This window comes from Elephas maximus, chromosome 3, assembly GCF_024166365.1.
Source record: "Elephas maximus indicus isolate mEleMax1 chromosome 3, mEleMax1 primary haplotype, whole genome shotgun sequence".
Taxonomy (NCBI): domain Eukaryota; kingdom Metazoa; phylum Chordata; class Mammalia; order Proboscidea; family Elephantidae; genus Elephas; species Elephas maximus.
The window spans coordinates 200,853,666-200,878,873 of record NC_064821.1 but is presented as its reverse complement, the minus strand read 5'-3'; the positions used below and the strand labels follow the sequence as shown (position 1 = coordinate 200,878,873).

General features: G+C 37.9%; 1 protein-coding gene across 1 annotated transcript in view; it reads right to left on the bottom strand.

Moving 5' to 3' along the window:
* ATF6 (activating transcription factor 6) overlaps positions 1-25,208 on the bottom strand; it is a 259,261-nt gene that overhangs the window by 131,681 nt on the left and 102,372 nt on the right. The window contains exons 13-14 of the mRNA XM_049881061.1: positions 14,122-14,189; positions 11,943-12,057 (exon numbers count right to left, since the gene is read on the bottom strand). Of these exons, the coding sequence (XP_049737018.1) occupies positions 11,943-12,057; positions 14,122-14,189 (183 nt within the window). The remainder of the gene's footprint in view (positions 1-11,942; positions 12,058-14,121; positions 14,190-25,208) is intronic.

Sequence of the window (25,208 nt, the reverse complement as noted above, 5' to 3'; positions counted from 1 at the left end):
ATAAAATGCTAAGACATTCACATTCTTCTAAGAGGGTATGATAGACACACATCAAAAACAGGCCTCTTTAGCGCATGGGTGGTTCAGTGATAGAATTCTTGCCTGCCACACCGGAGGCCTGGGTTTGATTCCTGGCTCATGCAGCCCACTGTCCCCTCTGGAAACCCTGGTGGCGTAGTGGTTAAGAGCTACACCAGTCAACCAAAAGGTCAGCAGTTTAAATCCATCAGATGCTTCTTGGAAACCCTATGGGGTGGTTCTACTCTGTCCTTTACGGTCACTGTGAGTTGGAATTGGCTTGATGGCAATGGATTTGGTTCGGTTTTGGTTATATAGTTATGGAGCGTATTCATTCTGCAGCTTAAGATGACAACACAGTCTGTTTAGCACCCTAATTGAAAGATAATCTTCTCTGTCCATATACTACTAAGATCAGTGTTTCATCTTACAAACACGAAGATCCTAAATCTCCCCTAAGTTTCTCACATGCAAAATGGCACCTCGCCTTTTAAAAATGCACCTGAAATCACTAATTTTCAAATACTGATTTCTAGATTTACCATAGGAAATGGATAGCCTCAAAAAAAAAAAAAAAAAAAAACTCAAGAAGAGCTGATTTATCACAAATTCTCTATCACATTATGCTCATAAAAAAAATGCTCATACTACAAACTAATTAGAATAATATGATGTCAAATGGACATTCAGTATCCAGTTGGTTCACTTGTTCATTCATTCAATATTTACTGAATACCTGCTACCTGCCTGGCACTATGCTGGGTGCCAGGGATAGCGTGATGGTTAACACAGAGATGATTCTTGCCCTCAGGGTGCTTACAGCCTAGCAGGGGAAACAGATATTAAACAAACGATTACATAATTACATAGTTGGGCATATGCTAAACTCCTATTCTCAGCTAATCATCCATCCTGCTAAGCTACCAGCGTGATTCCCAGCCTATGAATTGGAAACTCCTCAAAGCCTACCCATAAAATGCCCTTCATAGTAGATCAGCAGCAATAGCTTGAGATAATATCACATAATTATTAGCCTTAAGATTTTTCAGGAAAAACCAACTAAGTGTCAGTGTTCAGATTTGCCGGTGGTGTTAAAAGTTAAATAAATCAGAGTCCAAAATGAACAAATCATTGCAAATGGGAGGGCAGGGGATGACATGAGTGTGTCAAACCTTAGTCCTGAGTCAGATCATAAATCATCAGCTTTCCTAATTATAACAGCTGCTTCCTCCATAATTAAATTTTGTGACATCAACAAAAAGTACGTACCAAATTTTGTTTAGATTTAAAATCATTTAATAGGCTATTTTGCTAGTTTTCTGACTTGTATATGAGGAAAAACTCTAAGATGATCTATATAAAAATTAAACTAGAAATTGTTCTATCAACTTTTATACTTTAAAAACCCTTTACCATTATCAAGAAAACAACTATTTAAGATTTAGAAGACTTTTTATGCCTCAGAAAGATTTTAAATATGATTTTACTTTTTTTAAATCTGGCTTTAATTCCATACTCCCTTTCACTTTTCTTTGTAGTCCTACTGCAAATCAACAAACAAAAATTGTTCAATTTTCTGTATGTTTTGCTTTAAACACAAAAACACGAATACAGATGAGGAAAAAACCTTGACTTGTTTTTCTTTAAAACATCTGTCAAGAATAAAACTTATGCTGTATTCTTATATTTATACATATACAAATCAACCACATGGCCTCTATCTACCTCATACTTTATATCTCCCCTATCCTTGAAAACAGAAGGCCTGGTGGCACAGCAGTTAAGTACTTGCCTGCTAACCGAACGGTCAGTGGTTCTAACCCACCAGCTGCTCCAAGGGAGAAAGATGTGGCAGTTTGCGTCCATAAAGATTTATAGCCTCGGAAACCCTATGGGTGGTTCTATTTTGCCCTGTAGGGTCACTATAAGTCGGAATCAACTTGAGGATAATGGGGTTTTTTTGGATCCTTAAAAAAACCTTAGTTCTCTTCCCTTTAACTGCATTCATGCTATCTCCCCTTCCCTTCAAGGCCAAATTTACCAAACCCAACACTTCATTTCCTTCACATTCTCTCCTAATGGCCTCTACTGTGGATTTTGTTCTGACTACTCTACCGTAACTATAATCTCAAGTTACCAATGACTTCTAAGTTTATACAAGCCAAATGGATTTTCTTCAGCAAGCTCTCTAACATCTGATAGCGCTGACCATCTCCCTTTTGAACTATTCTTCCTTGACGTTCATGTTTTAAAATAAACATTTCTTGATTTGTTTCCCTTCATCTGCACTATATCATTCCAATCCTCCTTCTATATCTCTAATAATTTCTTCTGTTTCCCTGCTGGCTCTTGTTTCTCCCACACTATTACTTTAAGTAGCATAAGGACTGGTTTTCCACAGAGCTTTGTCTGTAGTCTTGTTCTCTTTTGGAAAATGAACCTGAAGAAACTCAAAGTATGTTTTGAACAGACGGATCAATGGAATTAAATTCCAAGTTGACTACTTTGAAACACATGACATTTGGATATAAAAGTCCTAGAAAGGCAATATAGCTAAGTGATTAGGAACACAAGATACTGGAGCCAAGCTGCCTAGGTTACATTCTGTCTCTGTTACCTTGGACAAATCAGTTAAACTCTCTGTGTCTCACGTTCCCCATCTGTTAAGTGAGGATAAGAATTACATTGACCTCATAGGGATATCTTGAAGATTAAAGATTGACAGATGTAAACACCATACAAGCATTATTAAATAAATAACAAAACCTCCAGCTCTTAAAAAATCAAACTCATTACTTTGTGGGCACACTTTGTAATTTGACATTTTGTTGTTTCTTTTAAGGTTGTTTTTCAAAACCCTTAAAATGTACTAACTCTGCTAGACTGAATGATTTCAGTAACTTCAGTGAGTTTACACAAGTACACACACACAGCTTTAAGAAAACTACAGAATACTAGAGGTAGAGCAACAATTCGAATCTACTTTATCATTGTACAGATAAAGAAACTGAAGATAAGAGAGACTAAGTGCTTTGTCCAAGGTCACAAAGGAAATGCACTGAGTGGCAGAACTGCAAAGAGAATGCAGGTCTCTACAGACTGCATCTATGAGTTGTTTAATTAAAAACATTTTTTCCCACATAGCCATGATGTGAAGAAATATTCTCTCTTAGGAAGCAGTTCTGATTTGGGGAAATATTTTCTTCGCTCTTTAGGAGAAATCTGAAATTTGATGAAAAGAAAACCAGCAGGACTTTAGGCTATCGATTATTAAATCCCACCATTTCTTCAGTGTAACTTCAAAACTCTTTCAGAACTGACTCCATTTCACAGCTAAAAAGGTCCATCTACATCAAAGTAGATTTTTTTTTTTCATTTCTTCCTTTGTTTCTACAAATTCTATCTCTAGTAATCTTTTGAACAGCAGGACATAAAAATAAGGTAAAAGGGTCCGATACGCAATTAATGGGTCTGAGCAGTTAACGGCTGTTTAGGTCTTGCTCTGCACAGAGCATGCACTGCACCGGACTCTGCAGAAAGACAAAACAAAACGAACAGACTTGGTCCCCGCCCGGGGGAAACATGCAACCTAAAAAGGGCATTTAAACACGAGGAACATATGAAAAACACATTATAAAATAAAAAAGACTACTAATGAGCAATCGGAAAATTCTCCTGCTCCGATTTGTACATCATCCTGAGAATTTTGGAGACTTGAAATTATTCATGAGTTTTAACAAATTCTCTGTGTCCACGGCTATTCCATACACAAGTCTAGTTACACAGACTACTGAAAATCGTTTATCAAAAATAAAGCAAGTTACTTTAGAGTTTGCAATTTAAAAGTCCAAATAGCAACATTTTAAATGTTCAGTTTAGCAATCCATTATACAGTCAAGGAACAAATGACTAAATCCCCTAAAACCACACAAAAGTAACTCATATTTAACAAGATTTTCAAGATCAAAAGTTTCTTGTCTCAAGTATCTGGCACACCAGATACAGAATCCATAACAAAGCTCATTTACACAAAAACAGTCTTCTCTATGAGAAGTTCTAGGGCAACAATGATTAAAATAGCGCCTATTTTGGCTAAACTGCTTCCTTTTTAAGACATGGTAAATACACTTTTTTTCCAGCATGTTGGAAATTTCAGATATTGTTTAAAACAGAAACTAGAAATCTCAAGGTCTATTTATTCTATTCCGGTTTGAAATCGGGTGCTATATTATAATCTTTCAGACCATTAATCTTCAGTGTTACAAAAGTGTAACCTAATAAAGCAACTAATTTATAACCAAGTAATTAAAAAACAGAAAATTCTGAATTGTTACAAAAATAACTCCAATAAAACTGCCCAGTAGATCTGGCAAAGAAACATGGTTAGCTTTGAAGGGCTAGAATAATTTTGCCATTTACTAATCTGCAACTTTAATCTGCAACACACACAAAAGGAGGACAAAAACGTAAAGAAAAAAACCACAGTATTCGAGTACATCAGTTATTGCCTAGTTCTACTGGAGTCCCTAGGAGGGGTGAGAATGGAAAAACACTAAACAGACAATAGATAAGTGGTAATTTTGGTGAAGGGTAAGACAGTATACAATATTCTGAGTATTGTCACCAAAAATAAAAAAAGAAGGTAAGTTCTACAAATTAACTAACAAATAAAAATGTATGACCTCCAATTCATAACCAATTTTATATCTTTAAAAAGAAATTTTCAAATGTATACGTGTGTGTGTATATATATATACACATATATATATACACATATATCATTTGAAAATTGAAAATAAATATATCAGCCTATGGAGCACCGTTCTACTCTGATACACATGGGCTTGCCATGAGTTGGCGTCAACTCCATTGCAATTGGTTACTGGTTTCTACTGATTACCATTTCTGTGTCCTTTGTCTCAGTTTTCTCATTCATAAGACGAAGAATACCTACTTTCTTATATGGAAGAAACTGCCAAGATTACGTATGTGAAAGAGATTCATAAGACATAAAGGTCATATACATTAAAGATTTTAGTATTTGAATATAAATGAAATAAAATTAAAAAATGGCTACATAAAGAACATGTTGCTGAGGCAACCATTAAGTAAACCTTAGTTGAGCAGATACTCAGAGCTCTGCTCTATATTTTGTAATGTGCTTTAGACCTAAATGAGAACGTATACTTTAAATTAAACTAAAAATTAATTAGGAAAGTCTTCCAGAAAAAGGCTTCTTTAAAGTATCTCTTCTGAGATAAGACTTTTTAAAGTGCAAGTATCTTCCAAAATTCATTTATTCACTTTTTTTTTTCTCTAGTTAGAGAAAGAATTTGGCTGAAAAGCCATGAAAGGGGAGATAAGAAAATGGCCAAACTCCAAGATCCATGTGTATGCTCAATTGTGAAGTTTCAGAAACTAAAGACAGAGCTGTATCCTTTTGAAGTAGACCTTATAAACTGACAAATTTCCTTTGATTACTAAGGAATTCCTCCTGCCTGTGAATACACACACACACACACACACACACGTAACACATAAATTTCTAAGAAATAACATACATCAAGGAATCATCATACCATCCTTCTAAGCATGAATTAGGTATTAATCTAGGAAATGTCACTGCTACTACATGAAATTCTTTTTTATAGCCATCATGGGAATAAACCTTTGCAAACATTCTGAACAAATAACACCACTGGTCAACTTTTCTACAACAGTCAGTCTTTCCTATAGTTTCTCTTTTAAGTTTCTGTCTCATGCTGGTTGGATCTATACAGACACAAGGCACCATCCCCTCTCTACAAAAGAAGGTGTAAGGTCTAACAACAATCCACCCCCAAACTGCTTCTGCTAAATATTAAAAAATGAGGATGCAAGTACCTCAAATTTCTACCTATCGAAATAGAAAGTTGCTCAAGATTTCCCCCAGATGAATTCTTTAGCTCTAAAGCTTAGGTTCACAGGCAGGAAACAAAGCTGCTGCATCTCTGGCTACGGCAACCCTAAACCGTGCAGAAGAGTGGTCCTCTCTAACTGAGCCCTCGGCCAGGACTCAGCGCTGCTCGCATTACTACTTCTCGGATCAGTAAAACAGATTCAAATTTCTTTAAGCAAACAGATGTAAAAATACCTTTTGAAAGATTATGAAAAACAGTAAACTTCCATCACTTGTGACTTCCCTTAGTGAACCACACCTAAAATTACACCGAGCAGTAAACACTGTGTGGCTGGCATTGGGCTGAGTGTCAAGGGTGGTAATAAAGAAGCATACAATGCTTTCTGCCTTTAAGAGGCTGACAAAATAGATGAGAAGGCAAGCTTTGTAGATCAAACAATTAGGGACCAATAAAAGAGAGGATTTAAAACAAACTGGGTTGTGTGGTGCAATAAATAGTTTATTAAGCTCTAAGATCCTACCACAATCATTTTCTAAGAAGAAAGGACCTAGGTTGTTCCTTCTGCATAAAGTTGCTGGCTTACAAAGCCAGAGAACGCATTTCATGAAACCAACTCTACCTTCCTGATCACAAATAAACAGACCATGGATTATGAGCCAAGGCTGCCTAGCGATACTAAAAAAGATACTACATAAGGAAAATTTAAATGAGCAACATGTAAAAAGGACTAAAGTAGAACCACTGAAGCTGCGGCTGAATCAGGAATGTAAACGAGCCACTATCCCAATTCTCCATGAGGACCACTGTACATTCCAGTCTATGAAGCACGGCACAGGACGATGACTTGGCTCCTGAGCCAGTTTCCTGTGCTGCCTCAATTCCCCAAGTATCTTACAATAAGTTCCTATTATTTAAGCTTCTTGGGTATGTCTCTTCCTTACAATCCATGCTATGTATGTGAAACTGCTAATAAATTTTTTATAAGAGACAAGAAGCAGTGACATATCCAAATATAGTACTGTATCTAAAATACATAAAGTACTCGGAGAGAGAGAGAAAACATCACCTCTGAGACACTCATATAGCTATAGCTCAGGTTCTCCTGTTACATTGTGTTTGTATTTGAAACAAATGAAAAGACACTTTCAAGTGTCTACTGTTGATTTGAGGGGCAGGTACTGTCCTATAAAAGAAACAAAAAGTGTTCTACAAGAAGGCATTCATCTCATTTGAAAAAGAAATATCAAACAAGAGTAGAGATAAGGGGGACAGTGCTGTCATACTGCAGGGATTGCAACCAGTTTCAGAAAGCAATTTGTGCATAAATTTTTGAATGAGAAACTAACTTGAGCCATCAACTTTCATCTAAACCACAATTATATATATATACACACACACACACACACACACATATTTATACATACATATACACACACATATATATAAAAGCAGTACTGTGTTGTGAAGGGGTTTTAAAGTCCGAAGTCAGTTGACTTTGAGATACAGAGATCAACCTGGTAGGCCTGATTCAGTCAGGTGAGTCCTTTAAAAGCAGAAAGTTTATCCAGGTGGCAACCAAAGGGGAAGTCAGAGAGACAAGATGCTGTTGCTGGCTTTGAAGATGGAGAGGGGCACATGAGAAGGAAGTGGTGGCCTCTAAGAATGGACAGCAGACCATGGCTGACAGCAATGAAATGGGGACCTCAGACCTATGGCTGACCAGAAGACTGCCAACAACATGAATGAACTTGAAGCGGATTCTTCCCCAGGGCCTCCAGATAAGGGCCCACTCCAACCTGGTGTTTGGCCTTGTGAGACCCTGAGCAGAGAATTGGACTTCTGACCTACAGAACTATGAGCTAATAATAACCCAAAACGAAAACCACTGCCGTCGAGTCGATTCCGACTCATAGAGACCCTATAGGACAGAGTAGAACTGCCCCACAGAGTTTCCAAGGAGCGCCTGATGGATTCAAACTACCAACTTCTTGGTTAGCAGCTGTAGTACTTAACCACTACACCACCAGGGTTTCCTGAGCTAATAATAGACAAGATAATAATAGTATTATGTTAAACTGAAAAAAAAAAAAAAAAGAGTAGACATAGTATGGCAAACTAACATTCACAACCATTTAAATCAAAGAGAGCCTGTTCTTAATGGGAACTTCCTCAGGAAGATGAAGAATTCCTTTTTCTAGATACTAGTGGACAAAAGAGCCACATCTAAGGATGGGATTTCAATGCTTATTGGAGTTACAGATAAAGTATCATTTTCCTCTCTTTCTTCTCAATGTTCTCTTTATACCCCCTTGGAATCACTTTCTTATCTAACTTGGAGCTTTCCTGATTATATTTCTGTCCCATGCTATTGCATTCATTTTGTTACAGTCTTTAATCCACTCCTTCTCTCCCTCCCTAAACAGAACATTATAGAACACATAAAGAAGAAAATAAATATTAAGCTTAATTGAATTTTTTATTAATGTATCAGTTATACCACACTCAAAATGACTTGGAAGTTTGAGAAAAAGTTATTCTCTACCCTAATCCTCTAAATCATACCAAAACAAATCGAGGAGAGGAGAAAAGAGGAAAAATACAGGAAAACATGAATACACAGAACTGAACAAATAGAGGAGATGATTGTGTTGGAGGTAGAAGTTCTTAAAAGAAAGTCAAAAGAACAGAAAAAAGTTTGAACCTTAGTCAGGATTCCCAGGTTCATAAATATTCTTCCTTGCTGACCTACAAGAGGACCTCAACCATTACTCAAACGTGAGTTTGCCATTCCCAAAGCCAACTCTTCCAAACTGGCATTGGATTGGACTATCAGACAGAAAATGATACTGGTGAGGAGTGAGCTTCTTGGCTCCAAGGAGACACGTGAAACAACTCCTGTTGGCAACTTCTGTCTGGAGGCGAGATGAGAAGGCACAGGGGGACAGGAGATGGATGAACAGACACGGGGAATACAGGGTGGAGAGGAGGAGTGTGCTGTCTCATTAGGGTGACAGCTGCTAGGGGTACAGAGCAAGGTGTGTATAAGTTTTTGTATGAGAGGCTGACTTGATTTGCTAACTTACACTTAAAGCACAATAATTTTTTTTTTTTTTAAAGTGAGTTTTCTTTGGAGGAAATCATTTCAGCAGCTCAATTTTAATAAGGTTGATGGGTGCAGGAGTGTGGGATACAAGCGAGTGTAAACTGGAGAGAGAGGTGGTATATGAAATAACAGCATAACTAAACAGTCAATGGCTGCCTCTATGGGTGCAGGAGTGTGGGATACAAGCGAGTGTAAACTGGGGAGAGAGGTGGTATATGAAATAACAGCATAACTAAACAGTCAATGGCTGCCTCTAGTTCTTTAGATATTAAAATACTCTGTTAAATACATATCCAAATATAAAACTATATAGCTTGCTTATTGGCTGTGTTATAAATGTCTGGTTTATGCTAAGCAGAATCTGGGACTCCCGAATCTCTACATCTCTGAGTCCAATTACACAGTAAAATCAATTACAATTTCTTTCTTTCCAGCAATGAAATTAAGAATGTAAGTTGGAGAAAAGATGTACACCGTTCTGCACAAGAAATGATACCACTCACCTTTTTGATGCAACTGTTAGAAGAATATTTTATATTGAAAGATGAAAGAAAAGACCAAAAAAAAAAAAAAACTGTTAGAAGAATATTTTATATTGAAAGATGAAAGAAAAGACCAAGTATGAGGTAATTCGTTGCCTCTCTCCTTTTCATTTTAGCAAGAGCAAAAAGAACCAAAGAGCAGTTCAGCTATTTAAGAACTAAATTCCTGCCCCATGACATAGTTTACAATCATCATGATAAAATTAACTTCCTTCTTCCTACTGTAAAAACAAAACAAAAAAACCATGTGGACTCTCTAACTACCATCGCCTAATTAAGTTCAGGTTTACCCTCACTTTTTCTTGATAAGGTTTACCTTTACATTCCTGGTATAAAACACCAAGATGGGCTAAATCAGTAATTAGGAAGTGAAAAATCAAAACAGAAGTGAAAGATAGTTCTAACAGTTTTCCTGAACTTAAGAAAGACTGGTTTTCTAGAGCATCAAAGAGTTAAGAGGGGGAAAGAAATCAATAATTTCCCAACAGCACTTTTCACAGCAAACTAGTGAGAAATAGCTTTTACAAATGCAAGCACTGGAATACATAATGTTTATAAAAATAGTCTCTTTAAAGTTGGGATTATTTTCTCTGCAGCAAATATTTGTTCTCTTACCTAGAAAAACATTATTAACCATGACTTCAATCCCTCGCTTCACAACTGCTACTTCTAATATATACCATACTGTTTCGATCAAATAATACAGAAGTTATCTTAAATCTAAGCAAACTATTCCACTTTTTGAGTGTTAAAAACATTCTTCTGTGGTAATGTCCATAACGCATACTTTAACACATTCATTTTTAACACCCACCAAGTCTCTTCTTCATAGTGCTTCATTTTTAAAAGTTTGCTTTTTTTCTACCGTAAGCCTAACTGTGCCAACGCTAGAGCATATACTTAGTTCTCATCAGCCGATACAGTTGGAATCTTGCTGAAATTCTGTTCTCAGCTGCCCTCTTGCTGCTGAAAATGAACCTCTGATCCTGGCGCAGTGTAGAAAGAGACGAGTTATGACTGAGAGAAGAAGATGAGCACAGGGAATGGTGTGAAACGGCAGAGACCTGAGATACCATCATTAAATTATTCCAAATACCTGAGCATATTTGATAAATCACTGAAAATATACGAAACTTCCACCCTCCCTAGTCTTCAGGTACCAAGGTTGTCTGGTCCTAAGATCCTGAGCTGACAGATATTTACACCTTAGGAAAAGAATGAGCAAGTTAAAGTGGTGACAAATCATCAGAGAATGAATTTCTTTTCTCCACTTCAGTGTATGCTTATTTCTAAACACCCCCTCTTAAAAAAATAACAAAAAACTTAGGATTCAAACCACGTAACTCGTTCATCTATCCTGTTTAGCATACAGCACTCTAACAGAGATATTCACATGGCTACTCTATAAACAATATATTTTCATTTCATAGGAAAAGAAGATGAATATAAATAGCTATGTATCTCTTCCAGTTAGTCTAAGCAACCCTAACGTTCAAAAGCGCTCTTGTAAACATTTACTTTTGCATAAGCTGATCGATTATCTAAAATACTCTTCAGCAACAGGAGCAAATGTTTGATGAAGGAGAGACAAAAGATGAACAGCGTCTCAGGAACATAGGTGCAAATATTCCACAATTAATATATTAATCAGCCCATGATTCGTATTAAACCTACACTTTAGAAGCCCATTTCTCAATCACCAATTAAGAACACCATTAGAAAGCCGAAATAGAAAATGTATAATTTTTTACATCTCCTTTGGTTATAAACAAACAGTATGGCTATACAAATGATAAAGAAAAAAAAATTAGTAAGTAGTTTATCTTTTCTAAATATAAGATAGTAGACTCACATCAATTCTATGTTCACCTTCATAAAGCTGAACAGCTAGCTCAATGCCAAGCCTGTATTACAGAACTCAGACAGTTCCATGCACACACAGGCAGTCCCCGGGTTACAAATGAGATCCATTCCCTAAGTCTGCCTTTAAGTTGAATTTGTAAGTAAGTTGGAACAGGTACATACTTTTCTTATTTGGTGTCAGTTAGTCAAGCTTGTCTTAGTATACAGTATACATTTTACCTTTCTATGCATATAAAACACTTAAACACTTCCAAACTGCACAACGTTTTCATGAGCATCACAAAGTAGTGCATGTGAATCATGGTATTCAACTCAAATTTTTAATATAATACGCTTTATGGTCGTCCATTCTTAAGTACGAGTTGCCCATAAGTTGGATGTTCTCAACCCCAGGGACTTTCTGTAACTTATTTTACATTACTTACTATCATCTCACATCCACAGTATTCAACCCAATGTCTTGTACATATCAGGTACTCAAAAATACTTGCTTTATTCTTTCATCAATGAACTTACCCTTCGAAATGACACAACGTAAAATGTGTCTCCCCTTCTGCGGATGGCTTCAAAGAAATCTTGATAACTTCTGGGTGATGCATAATATACTTGTAGCTCATTTCCTGAGTTCCTGCTAAAGTAAAAAATAGGCAAAGTGTTCTTGAACTAAAGAAAACTGTTCTCTCAAAATACTTCCCATTCCAAAACTATTAATGTCTGAATTATAAGAATCTCTCTCAACCAAATATCAGTAGTACTTTGGCGATAATTTTTATAATAATACTTTGAAAAGCCCCAAGACCAGGATATTTGTAAGATCTAATTCACTAAGGCTAAAATTCTCATTTCTGAATTAAAGCTCTAAAATGTACTAGTCAAGTTGCATTGCAAAGCATGGAAAAATAATAAAAGTATCAGAAAATAGGTTGCCACATGAGTTTGCATGTTTCTAAATTCTCTGGTAGTCAAATTTAAGCACGAGGAAAAGTTATTTTTCACCACTCTTATCAAATCTGTGAAGAAACACTTGCCTACAAGGCTCTATGAAAGGTGGAAAGGGCTTTGAATTCCAGTTCTACACCTCAAGTGGGCATTGATGAAAAAAAATCAACCTCTCGAGAAACCTCAGTTTCCTCCTCAAAAATATGAGGACAATCACATAAACCTACAGGACTGATATGGGGATCAGGGATGTTGTATATGTGAAGTGCCAAGCACATGTCCTGTTACATACAAGTCACTCAACAATTGCTAACCACTGATACTAAAAGTGCCGTATCAGTGCCTTGACAAACTTAAAAACTAAAATTATAACACCTCATACTACACTTACCCCAAAGGATACACTCAAATGGTATTACTATAGTTAATACAATATTTCCAAGATCTCTTACTGTTTAGCACAATAAGCCAACATCTAGAACAGTTAAAGTGATCCTACACTGTTTCGTTCTTCTCTAAAGAGAAAACCTATGTTTCAATCAAACTTGGGATTTTTTTTTTTTAACTTAAAAGGAGAAAAAACTGACCTAAAGGGAAATTGTAAATGAGTCATATGTACTTCCATTTGCTCACTAGGCTATTTCTGCTTGTATGTTGAATATAATTCACTATAAACATTAATTGGTTAAGAAATCATATCTCATCATAGCCATGCATCAAAAATATAGACATTTTTTACAAATATACACGTAGTAACTGAAATGAATAAAAACACCTTTTGATTTACATATTTATACAGATAATTTACATAATACATATAATTTATATGTTATATCTATCTTCATATACATCCCTCCCAGGTGCCGGGAATACTATCTAGCACACAGTAGGTTCTCTGTAAATACTTGTTAAATTAATATATTATCTAATTTAATCATTACATTAACTGTGCAGCCAGAATTTCGTAGATGCGGAAACTTCAACTAAGTTACGCTGCTCAAGCCCACAGAGTAAGTAAATGGCAGAATTATGATGTGAACTCTGCCTGATTCTAAAGCTAACATCTTAAACACAACACTATATTGCCTCCCACATTATCTTTCCTTTTAGTTAGGTGTGTCTCTGTCAACACATTTAAACCTCTCTAATAGCAAAAAAAAAATTTTTTTTTTTAACTAGCACTCTCTTGGGAATCTTTCAAAATCTTAAGTAGTATCAAACTGTAAACAATACCTTTTAAGTCAAACAGCTAGGGTCTGAATTCTGATTCTGCCACTTACTGGTTCTGTGATTCTTAAACTGACAAAAAGCAAATGACTTGCCCAGTTTCCGCATATATAAAATAGAGCCACAGTATCTACTTTTCAAATTATTATATGGATTTAAAGATAGAACGCATGCAAAGTGCCCAGCAGAACACCTGGCATTGAGCAGATACGCAAAAGATAATATTCCCTTGCCCTGGGCTCATGAAATAGACACAAATTAAGGACAGGAGAGCTATGTGTTTTTAAGATTTTCAGAAGGATTATGACTGACCAGTGTTTTGACTAAATTTGTACTTCAGAGATTCTGGAGAGTTAACCTTTTGAAATTACCTGCCTTTACTCCTACTGCTCAGAAATAGTATATGTTCTGTGGACCAATCTACAGTCACAGGTGAGAGTAAACGTAAGATGGAAAGGAAGTAAGAATTTCAACTTTACTAAAATACTGGCTATTTTATTTCCTGGCCAAGAGCTCCACACTCTCTTACCCGATACTAGTGGTTTCTGTATATTGGACAGCCATCAGCTGAGAATTTGAGCCCTGTTCCAAAGCACCCTGGGAGGAAAAAAAGAAAAAAGTTTTATGGTATATACTGAAATTACATGAAGATTTTCCTATACTGACTCAATCTACAGTCTATTAATAAACTCTTACTAAAGTATTCATAGTTTTATCATGAATATTGCATACATTAAGTTCACATATCTAAACACCAACACAAAATTAAAACCTTTTTGGTTACCTTCCAGGCTGAGGGATGTGTCTTACGGAGATTAAGACATTTAAGGCACTTCCCATAAAGTTTAAAGAAATACAAGCATACCTTGGAGATATTGCAGGTTCAGTTCCAGACCACCACAATAAAGTGAACATTGCAATAAAGTGAGTCACACAAATTTTTTGCTCTTTCAGTGCATATAAAAGTTATGTTTACATTATACTGTAGTCTATTAAGAGTGCAATAGCATTATGTCTAAAAAAGAAATGTACATGCCTTAAGTAAAAAATACTTCACTGCTTAAAAATGCCAACTATCATCTGAGCCTTCAGTAATTCAAAATCTTTTTGCTGGTGGAGGATCTTGCCTCGATACTGATGGCTACTGATTAATCAGGGTGGCGGGTGCTGAAGGTTGGGGTGGCTGTGGCGGATTTCTTAATATAAGACAACAATGAAGTATGCTGCATCACTTGACTTTTCCTGTCATGGAAGATCTCTCTGTAGCATGTGATGCTGTTTGATAGCATTTTATCCACAGCAGAACTTCTTTCAAAATTGGAGTCAATCCTCTCAAACCCTGCCGCTTTATCAACTAAGTTTATGTAATATCTTAAATTCTTTGCTGTCATTTCAACAATGCTCACAGCATCTTCACCAGGAGCAGACTCCATCTCAAGAAACCACTTTCTCTGCTCATCCATAAGAAGCAACCCTTCATCCATTAAAGTTTTATCATGAGATTGCAGCAACTCAGTCACATCTTCAGGCTCCACTTCTAATTCTAGTTCTCTTGCTATTTCCACCACATCTGCAGTTACTTCTCCACTGAAGTCTTGAACCTCTCAAAGTCATCCATGAGGGTTGGAATCAACTTCTTCCAAACTCCCATTAATGTTGATGTTCTGACTTCCTCCCATGAATCTTAATGGCATCTAGAATGGTGAATCCTTTCCAAAAGGTTTTCAATTTGTTTTGCCCAGATCTATCAGAGGAATCATTATCTATGGTAGCCACAGCCTTACAAAATGTATTTCTTAAATAACAAGACTTGAAAGTCAAAATTACTCTTTGATCCATGGGCTGCAGACAGGATATTGTGTTAGCAGTCATAAAAACAACATTAATCTCCTGGTACATCTCCATTAGAGCTCTTGGGTGACCAGGTACATCATCAGTAAGCAGTAATATTTTGAAAGGAGTATTTCTTTTTGAGCAATAGGTCTCAACAGTGGGCTTAAAATATTCAGTAAACCATGCTGTAAAGAGACGTACTGTCATCCAGGCTTTGTTGTTCCATTTATCGAGCACAGGCAGAGCAGATTTAGTATAATTCTTAAGGGCCCTAGGATTTTCAGAACAGTAAATGAACAATGGCTTTAACTTAACGTCTCCAGCTGCATTAGCCCCTAACAAGAGATCAGCCTGTCCTTTGAAGCTCTGAAGCCAGGCATTGACTTCTCCTCTAGCTATAAAAGTCCTAGATGGCATCTTCTTCCAATATAGGGCTGTTTCATCTACACTGAAAATCTGTTGTTTAACTTGTCCACGGTAAGGTCATGGAAGCTCCACAGACACATCCAAACTCCCTGAAGGACTGAATTACTGGGCTGAGGGCTGTGGGGACCATGGTCTCGAGGAACATCTAGCTCAATTGGCATAGCATAGTTTATAAAGAAAATGTTCTACATTCTACTTTGGTGGGTAGCATCTGGGGTCTTAAAAGCCTGTGAGTGGCCAGATAAGATACTCTATTAGTCTCACCCCAGCTAGTGCAAGGGAGAATGAAGAAAACCAAACATACAATGGAAAGATTAGTCCAAAGGACTAATGGACCACAACTACCACAACCTCCACCAGACTGATTCCGGCCCAACTAGATGGTACCCGGCTAACACCACTGACTGTTCTGACAGGAATCACAACAGAGGGTCCCCCAGACAGAGCTAAAGAAAAATGTAGAACAAAACTAACTTTTAAAAACAGACCAGACGTACTAGCCTGACAGAGACTGGAGAAACTTCGAGAGTATGGCCCCTGGACAACCTTTTAGTTCAGTAACGAAGTCACTCCTCAAGTTCACCCTTCAGCCAAAGATTAGACAGGCCCATAAAACAAAACAAGACTATAGATGCAGACCAGCCCAGGGGCAAGGACTGGAAGGCAGATAATAGGGAACCCAAGGTTAAGAAGGAAAAGTGTTGACATATCATGGAGTTTGTAACCAATGTCACAAAACAATATGTGTACTAACTGTTTAATGAGAATCTAGTTTGTTCTGTAAAACTTCATCTAAAGTACAATAATAAAAAAAAAAAAAAGAAGAAAGAAAAGCTGTTGCTTGGTGTAGCCACTTTCATCGATTAGCTAGATCGTCTGAATAACTTGCTGCAGCTTCTACATCAGCACTTGCGGCTTCGTCCTGCACTTTTACGTTATGGAGACAGCTTTTTCCTTAAACCTCATGAATCAATCTCTGCTAGGTTCAAACTTTCCTTCTTCAGCTTCCTCACCTGTCTCAGCCTTCGCAGAACTGAAGAGAGTTAGAGCCTTGCTCTGGGTTAGGCTTTGGCTTACAGAAATGTTGTAGCTGATCTGATCTTGTATCCAATCACTAAAACTTTCTCCATATCAGCAAGAAGGCTGTTTCACTTTCTTGTCATTCGTGTTCGTTGGAGCAGCACCTTTAATTTCCTTCGAGAACTTTCCCTTTGCACTCACAACTTGGCTCTTTGGCACAAGAGGCCTAGCTTTCAGCCTATCTCAGCTTTCAACATGCCTTCCTCACTAAGCTTAATCATCTCTAGCTTCTGATTTAAAGTGAGAGACATGCAACTCTTCCTTCCACATGAACACTTAGAAATCATTGTAGGGTTATTTATTGGCCTAATTTCAATATTGTCCTGTCTCAGGAATAGCAAGGAGAGGGACAGAGAGTGGAGAACAGCTGGTCAGTGGAGCAGTCAGGATATACACAACATTTATCAATGAAGCTTGCTATCTTATATGGGCGCAATCCATGGTGCCCCAAAACAATTACAAAAGTAACACTCAAGATCACTGACCACAGATCACCGTAACAGATAGTTTGAAGCACTGTGAGGATTACTGAAAAGTGACACAGAGACACAAGGTGAGCGGTGCTGTGGGGAAAACGACATTGACAGACTTGGTCTAGGCAGGGTTGCCACAAACTTTCAATTTGTAAAAAACACAGTATCTGCACAGCACAATAAAACAAGGTATGCCTGTAGCCGAAAAGCTTCATCCAAGCCGTGAAAGTATTATGACCAAGCCATATAAATAACAACTTGTCTGTCTAAAATAATTACGTTCTCAATGAAAAGTTCACAATGAAACTAGATCCTATTGTTTACTGAGTTAAACAAAAAGATCATCATGTCTAAATACACTTATAAAGGAGCCCTTGTGGCACAAATAGTTAAGCACTCAGCTCCTAATTGAAAGGTTGGTGGTTGAAGCTCACCCAGCAGCTCTGCAGGGGAAAGACCTGGCAATCTGCTTCTGTAAAGATTACAGTCAAGAAAACCCTATGGGGCAGTTCTACTCTGTCACATGGGGTCACTATGAGTTGGAATTGATTTGATGGCACCCAAGAACAACAACAAGTACATGTTTAGACTAAACCATCATTAAAGAGATGGCACAGAAAACTCCTGTGGCAAGAAAACAGTCTAATATGGAGTCGATTCCAGCTTACAGCGACCCTACAGGACAGAGCAGAACTGCCCCATAGGGTTTCCAAGGAATGCCTGGTGGATTCGAACTGCTGACTTTTTGGTTAGCAGCTGAGCTCTTAACCACTGCACCTAGTGACCCACATATGCTACACTGGAAACCTACTTGCCACATACCATCTCTTTTGTACTATGCCTCCTTATATTCCCTGGCAGTTTTGTAAGCTGATCTTCAAAAGAGTTTTGGAAGGGTATCAGAGTTCAAGGACACCTTATCAAGTATTATTACATTAAAGAAGTGTCCTTACTATTACCCTGGTCAAGCAATGGCTTAATTAATCATTTAATGATCAGACTCCTGCTTTGTTCATTACTGTGTCCATCCATCTATCCTTCAGCAATCTAACTTTTATAGAGCACCTACTACATGCACCTGGGCTACAAAGCTGAACACTATTATGTCTTTGCTCTCAATTTAACTGGGAAGACAGATATGTAAAAACAATACAATGTAAAAATGCTAAAACAGAAGCATGTACAAAAAATTAAGGAAGAAGGGGGCAATTTTGTTTGGTAGATAGGACCAATACACAGAGATGAATACTGGGGCTTCCAACTGCTGGCTCTGTAATAAGTAAAAGGTTTTATTTCACAAAATCAAATGCAGGTCTTGCATACAGCAGGCATTCAATGAATGTTTGTTAAACAATACGGAAAAAAAGTACCAATAAAATGAAAAGAAAAAGAGAAACAAATATACTTAACAGAATACTGTACTTATTGGCATGGTTATTAAGTAAGGTGTAAATAAAACCAAAATTAAATTTAGCTCGTTTATAAATGTAAGGTTTAGAATGAAAAGATTAAACAGCTGAGGAATTTCAAACAATTTCTGCTACTTTGGTACATATGAAATTAATATAGAAGTCTGAAGGAAGCTAGACTTCTTTCCCCAATCTCAAAAACGGGTGGATAGGCTTTAAGGAAAGTTGAGTTACAGAGACATTTTAAAATAAAAACCACTGCCGTTGGGTTGATTCCAACTCATAGCAACCCTACAGGACAGAGCAGAATTGCCCCACAGTGTTTTTGAGGCTGTAAATCTTTACAGAATCAGGCTGCCACATCTTTCTCCCATGGAGCGGCTGGTGGGTTAGAACCACCAACCTTTTGGTCAGCAGCTGAGCACCTAACAACTGTACCACCAGGGCTCCTTACACAGACATTGGGCAAACAGAAATTTGATATGGCATTTACCTATCTAAGATTCACACAAATTAATAAAGGAATCTCTGAAAAACTGGCCATGAAATTTTGTATTTTTGGCTATATGGATTCATCAAAAGGGCAAATCAACAAAAATGCGAGGTAGATATTTACATAGAAATGACAGGGATGTTAAAATCCTCAACTACGTTACAGATTTGTCTATTTTTCCCTTTAGTTCTTGTATTTTCGCTTTGTATATTTTGAAGCTTTGTTATTAGGGGCCTAAACATTTAGAATTTTTCTCTCTTCTTGATGAAATGATCCTTTTATCATTATGAAATTTCCTTCTAGGTTTCTTATAATACCCTTTACCTGAGTCTACTTAACATAGTCAGATTAACACCAGCTTTCTGATGCTTGATATTTGCATGGTATAAATACTTTTTCAACCTTTTATTTTCAACCTGTGTCTGTATATTTGAAGATATTTCTTGTAAACAGCATATAGCTGGATGCTGCTTTCTTAAAAATCTAGTTTGACAATCTCTACTTTTTAATTGATGCATTTAGTCCATGAAATTTAATTATTAATATGGTTGGATTTAAGTCTATCATCTTGAAATATATTTTCTATTTATTCTACTTGTTCTTTGTTCTTATTCCGGCTTCTTTTGGGTGAATTACATATTTTTTAGTATTTCATTTTTATTTCTTGTATTAGCTTTTTAGCTGTACTTCTTTGTTGTATTTTTTGGTGGTTGCTCTAGAGAATATACTTTAATCTTTAAGTCACCACAGTTTGCCTTCATATATTATTTGCACAATATAAAAACTTTATAAGAATACCTTTATCTCCCTCCCTCCCTTTGTGTTTTTATTGTCTTAAGTTTTACTTCTATATAACCTATAACCTGTACAATAAATTGTTATTTTTGCTTTAAGAAGATATTTTAAAGACATTTAAATACACACACACATAAAATAAAGATATTTTTAAAAGGCCTCTTCTGGCGTTCTTCCTTCACGCTAATCTGGGGTATTACCTGGTATCGTTACCCTTAGTTTAAAAAACTTCTTTTAGTATTTCTTACAGTGCAGGTCTACTAGAGACAAATTCTCTCAGCTTTTGCCTATCTGAAAATGTCTTTTTCTCACCTTCATTTTGAAGGATATTTTCACTAATTTGCCCCTTTATCTATTCTGACAACTCAGAGCCAAGGAAGAAGAACTATGAAATAGGATAAGCCCAATCAAGGATATAATGCTAAGAAATGATAGAAATTTCAAAGAAATGTCAATTCATTAAGTTTACAGAATACCTTATAAGACTTTTGGATCCTTTTAGCACCTGAAAGAGGTGACTATGAGGGAAAAAAAAAAAAAATGAGGAAAAGGTAGGCTAAAATGAAGAAAAAAGACAAAGCAGAGGAGTTGCAGGCTTTCTACGCTGAGAAAGAACCAGAGGAATTGCTATGTTTAGTACTGACAACAGCACTAACAGAATGATCCTTCCCCTTCTGACTGACCAAGGTTTTCTTTTACCCTGGTCAAAGATAGAGTTATCTCTGTCATTCTCTTTGATGTAACAGATAAGATTCCCACATTTCTGTCAACTGTCTAAGCTTCCTACAGAAAGCTGTACGTCTGAAATAGCAGAAGAATTAAAACTTTAAATTATAAATCCCCTGCAAATGTACAAAGGCTATGACACTAAAACGAAATCATTTTCCTTGCGTTAGAATTCCTTCAAGACTAAAGTACACCAAGCATCCCTCCCACAGTAAACTCTTCATTCATTTATCCAATAAACAGGAACGAACGCCATGAAAAATTATATCAAAAGATAAAGCAAGAAGCTCACCTAGGCCAAGAATTTTAATGTAGTTTTTCATAAAGTCCATTATACCAGTTGTGTAGGATTATCTACCGGCAATTATCCATTCCTGCCTCCTTCTGTGCTCTTCTGTACAGGAAGGGCTGGAAACCTGGAAACTATATTTCCTGCTCATTTTTGCCATCACGATTCTGGATATAATCTAGGTTCTGCCAGTAAAATCACTTGTGCCAGGTTTGGAAAGCAGAAAGGGAGGTACAGTCCATTTTTTCCCTGGCCAGGGTGGCAGCTGATGTGTTGGCTTTGGCAAATATGAGTTTTGAAGTACCAGACTCCATATTCCAATGTCATGCAGCAGCTCTGGGGCTCTGAGGTACTGGTGGTGTTGGTAGTGATTTCCTATAGCCTCTAACCAATAAAGCTGCCACAGCAGATAAGCAAAAGGTCTAGAAAGGCCCAGGGAGCCACATACTAGATCACAATAGAATAACAGAATGTCAGAGCCTGAGTTCATGTACAGTCTAGAGCGCGTCTAGACTAACCTTCATTATTTTATAGATGAAAACAATCCCAGGATTGTTACAAGTTACTGTTTATTGCTATCCTTTTACTATGCTTTTAAAACACATCATGTACTGCTTCCAATTAGTCTCCAAATAAACAAATAGCTAAGGTGTTTCTACTGGCATATAAACATGTAAACCTGGTGAGATATTTCTGATCCAAAAATAAACCCTCTTTTGGGCTCTGTTTTTTTGGGATCACCCTGAAATAATTTCTCCACCTCCTCATCTATTATTACTTCCTGAATCCATTTCAGTCAGGCTTTTGTCATCATACTCCAATGTAAAGGATTTTGTCAAAATCACTAACTTCCATGATCAAATTCAATGATTATTTCTCAGTTCTCATCTTACTCAGTACCTCTTAGCCTCTGTAACAGTTAATCACTCCTTCCCTGAATGACTGTTTCAGTTTTGGGACACTACTACTCTACAGTTTCTCCTGCCTCACAGCCAGTCATTCCTCTTCCTTCTTAAGTACTGGTTCTTCCTCCTAGTCCCGTCTATAATGCTGGATTTGGCCAAGGGCCCGGTCACCCACTCGCTTTTCTTTCCTCTTTACTTTCTCCGTAGGTAATATTACCCCAAATTAAACCTCCAGTCCCAGCCTCTTCCCTAAACTCCAGACCTGAATATCTGATTGTTCACTTGACTTCTTCTTTTGAATGTCTAATAGCCATGTCAAACTTAGCACGTCTAAAACTCTTGATTCCTGCCTCCAACTCCTTCTTCCCTGACCTTGCTCATCTCAATAAAAGGACTTGCCATTCAACCAGTTCATAAGGTATAGGAATTATCATTGATTGCTTTTTATTTTACATCAGCCATTTCTATCAGCTCTACTTTCAAAATATATTTGGCATCCAAGTACTTTCCTCCACCTCCAAATCTACCATGCTAGTACAGGCCAAAATGATCTCTCACTTAAGACTACTCAAATTACTTCTTAGCTGGCCTCCCTACTTCTACTCATGCCTTCCACCATGGTCTACTCTAAATAGCAGCTAGAGTGATTTTTTAAAAACATAAATCAGATTAAGTCACTTCTCTGTGTAAACCTTTCCATGCCTTCACTCATACCTAGCGTGAAATCCAAAGTTCTCACCTTAGCCCGTGAGGTTCAGCATTATCAAGCCTCCACTTCCTCTCTCACCCCATCGCTTAGTCACTATATTCCAGTCTACTGAACCCCTTGATGTTCCTCAAATATTGAACTATTCCCTCCTGCGTGGCTTTACATTTGGTGTTCCCATTGTCTGGAAGTTCTTTCCCCAGATTTTCTCCTAGACCTTTAAATTGCTACTCCTTCACTTTCTGCCTATGACAGAAGCAATGTTACGTTCTCCCTAAACCCTCTCCTTCTTCCTGAGCACACAGCAATGCTACATTTTCTCAGTCTCCCTCATGGCAGTTTAGCCAATGTGACAGTTTTGGGCAACTAAACATTGGCTAATGTCTAGGCCTGATGCCTACAACATTTCACATAATTTTCTAAGCTGTCTCTTCCCCAACGCTCCAAGTTAGCAGCAAAGGATTTCGAGTTGTTGAAACCACACTTCGGAAGGAATCTGGACCCTTTAGTCACTGCTTGGAGAAAAGCTGTATCAGACTTTGTGTGAGAAAAAAAATATTCCATTAAGCCACTGAAATTCTGGGGCTATATGTTATGACAGCTAACATTAATTACCTAAACAATATCTTACTCAACTGGAAGCTCTTTGAAGAAGCGTTCTCTGACCACCCAATCTAAAATAGTCACTCATCTCTCAATTCAAACTTGTAACCTCCTACCTTGCTTTTTTTTCTTTAGAGAACTTATCTCTACTCTTGAGTATATCGTGTATTTATTTACTTGTTTGTCTCCTGCTGGCACATAAGTTCCATGAAGATGGGAGCTTGATACGTGTATGTGTATATACACACACATACGTATGCACGTATAGACACGTGTATACACATATACATACCTACATGAATGGACATGTTTGCATGCAAGCGCACATACACACAATAATCGCAGGGTCTAGAACACTACCTGGCTCTTTATCACCACCACAGGTAATGTTTGGTGAGAGCTTACAAAGTGCTGGTTGCTAGTCTAAGTGCTTCAGAAGTAGCAGTAAATATCTGATGAATGAAGGGATGACTATTAACGGTGCTTTGTGGCAAACAACATCGAGATGAAAGCTCTGCTAAATAAGCTCCCTTTCTTTAATGTTTGCATATATACTTTTCACCCTTTTATTTTCAACCTGTGTCTTTATATTTAAAGTGTATTAACTCACAGTTGTACACATTTAAGTTCACAAATGCCCTCATGGAGATGTGTCTGCCATCACTTCCAAGCCGTCCCCGTGTTTCAATACCCTTTTTTTGAAAAGTTCTGGAGCCCTGGTGGTGCAACAGTTAAGCGCTCAGCTGCTAACTGAAAGGTTGGTGGTTCAAGCCCACCCAGCAACTCTGTGGGAGAAAGACCTGGCAATCTGCTTCCATAAAGATTACAGCCAAGAAAACTCTACGGGGCAGTTCTACGGTTACACAAAGTCGAAATCGACTTGACGACACCTAACAACAGCACCAATGAGAACAGAGGAGATATGCAGTGTCGTTTATTATATCATTTGTGCAAAAAACATCTGATACAGATGTTCACACACAGGAACCTTGGCTTCAAAGCAAATTTGAGGGAAAGAGCGAAAAACAGCACCATGCATAAGCAAGACCTGCTAGTGCTATAAAAGCTGAACTAGTGCTACTCAGCCTGGGAGGCAGGGAAGGAGGGTAGAACTAGTGCTACTGAACCTGGGAGGCGGGGAAGGAGGGCTGAACTAGTGCTACTGAGCCTGGGAGGTGGGGAAGGAGGGCTGAACTAGTGCCACTGAACCTGGGAGGCGGGGAAGGAGGGCTGAACTAGTGCTACTGAGCTTGGGAGGCGGGAAAGGAGGGCTGAACTAGTATCACTGAGCCTGGGAGGCGGGGAAGAAGGGCTGAACTAGTGCTACTGAGCCTGGGAGGCGGGGAAGGAGGGCTGAACTAGTGCTACTAAACCTGGGAGACAGGGAAGGAGGGCTGAACTAGTGCTACTGAGGCTGGGAGGCGGGGAAGGAGGGCTGAACTAGTGCTACTAAACCTGGGAGACAGGGAAGGAGGGCTGAACTAGTGCTACTGAGGCTGGGAGGCAGGGAAGGAGGGCTGAACTAGTTCTACTGAGCATGGGAGGCGGGGAAGGAGGGCTGAACTAGTGCTACTGAGGCTGGGAGGTGGGGAATGAGGGCTGAACTAGTGCTACTGAGCCTGGGAGGTGGGGAAGGAGGGCTGAACTAGTGCTACTAAACCTGGGAGACAGGGAAGGAGGGCTTCAGTGGCAGTGACAGCCTCATCAGAAGCAGCAGGAGGTAGCAGAAGTGGCTGAAGCGAAAGCTCCCCAGATCTTCCAGGGAGATAGCAATCCCAGCTAGGGAAGCCTTTCAGCAAATATTCTAAACATTATTGTCGTGGATTGAATTGTATCCCCCCAAAACATCTGTCAGCTTGGCTAGGTCATGATTCCCAG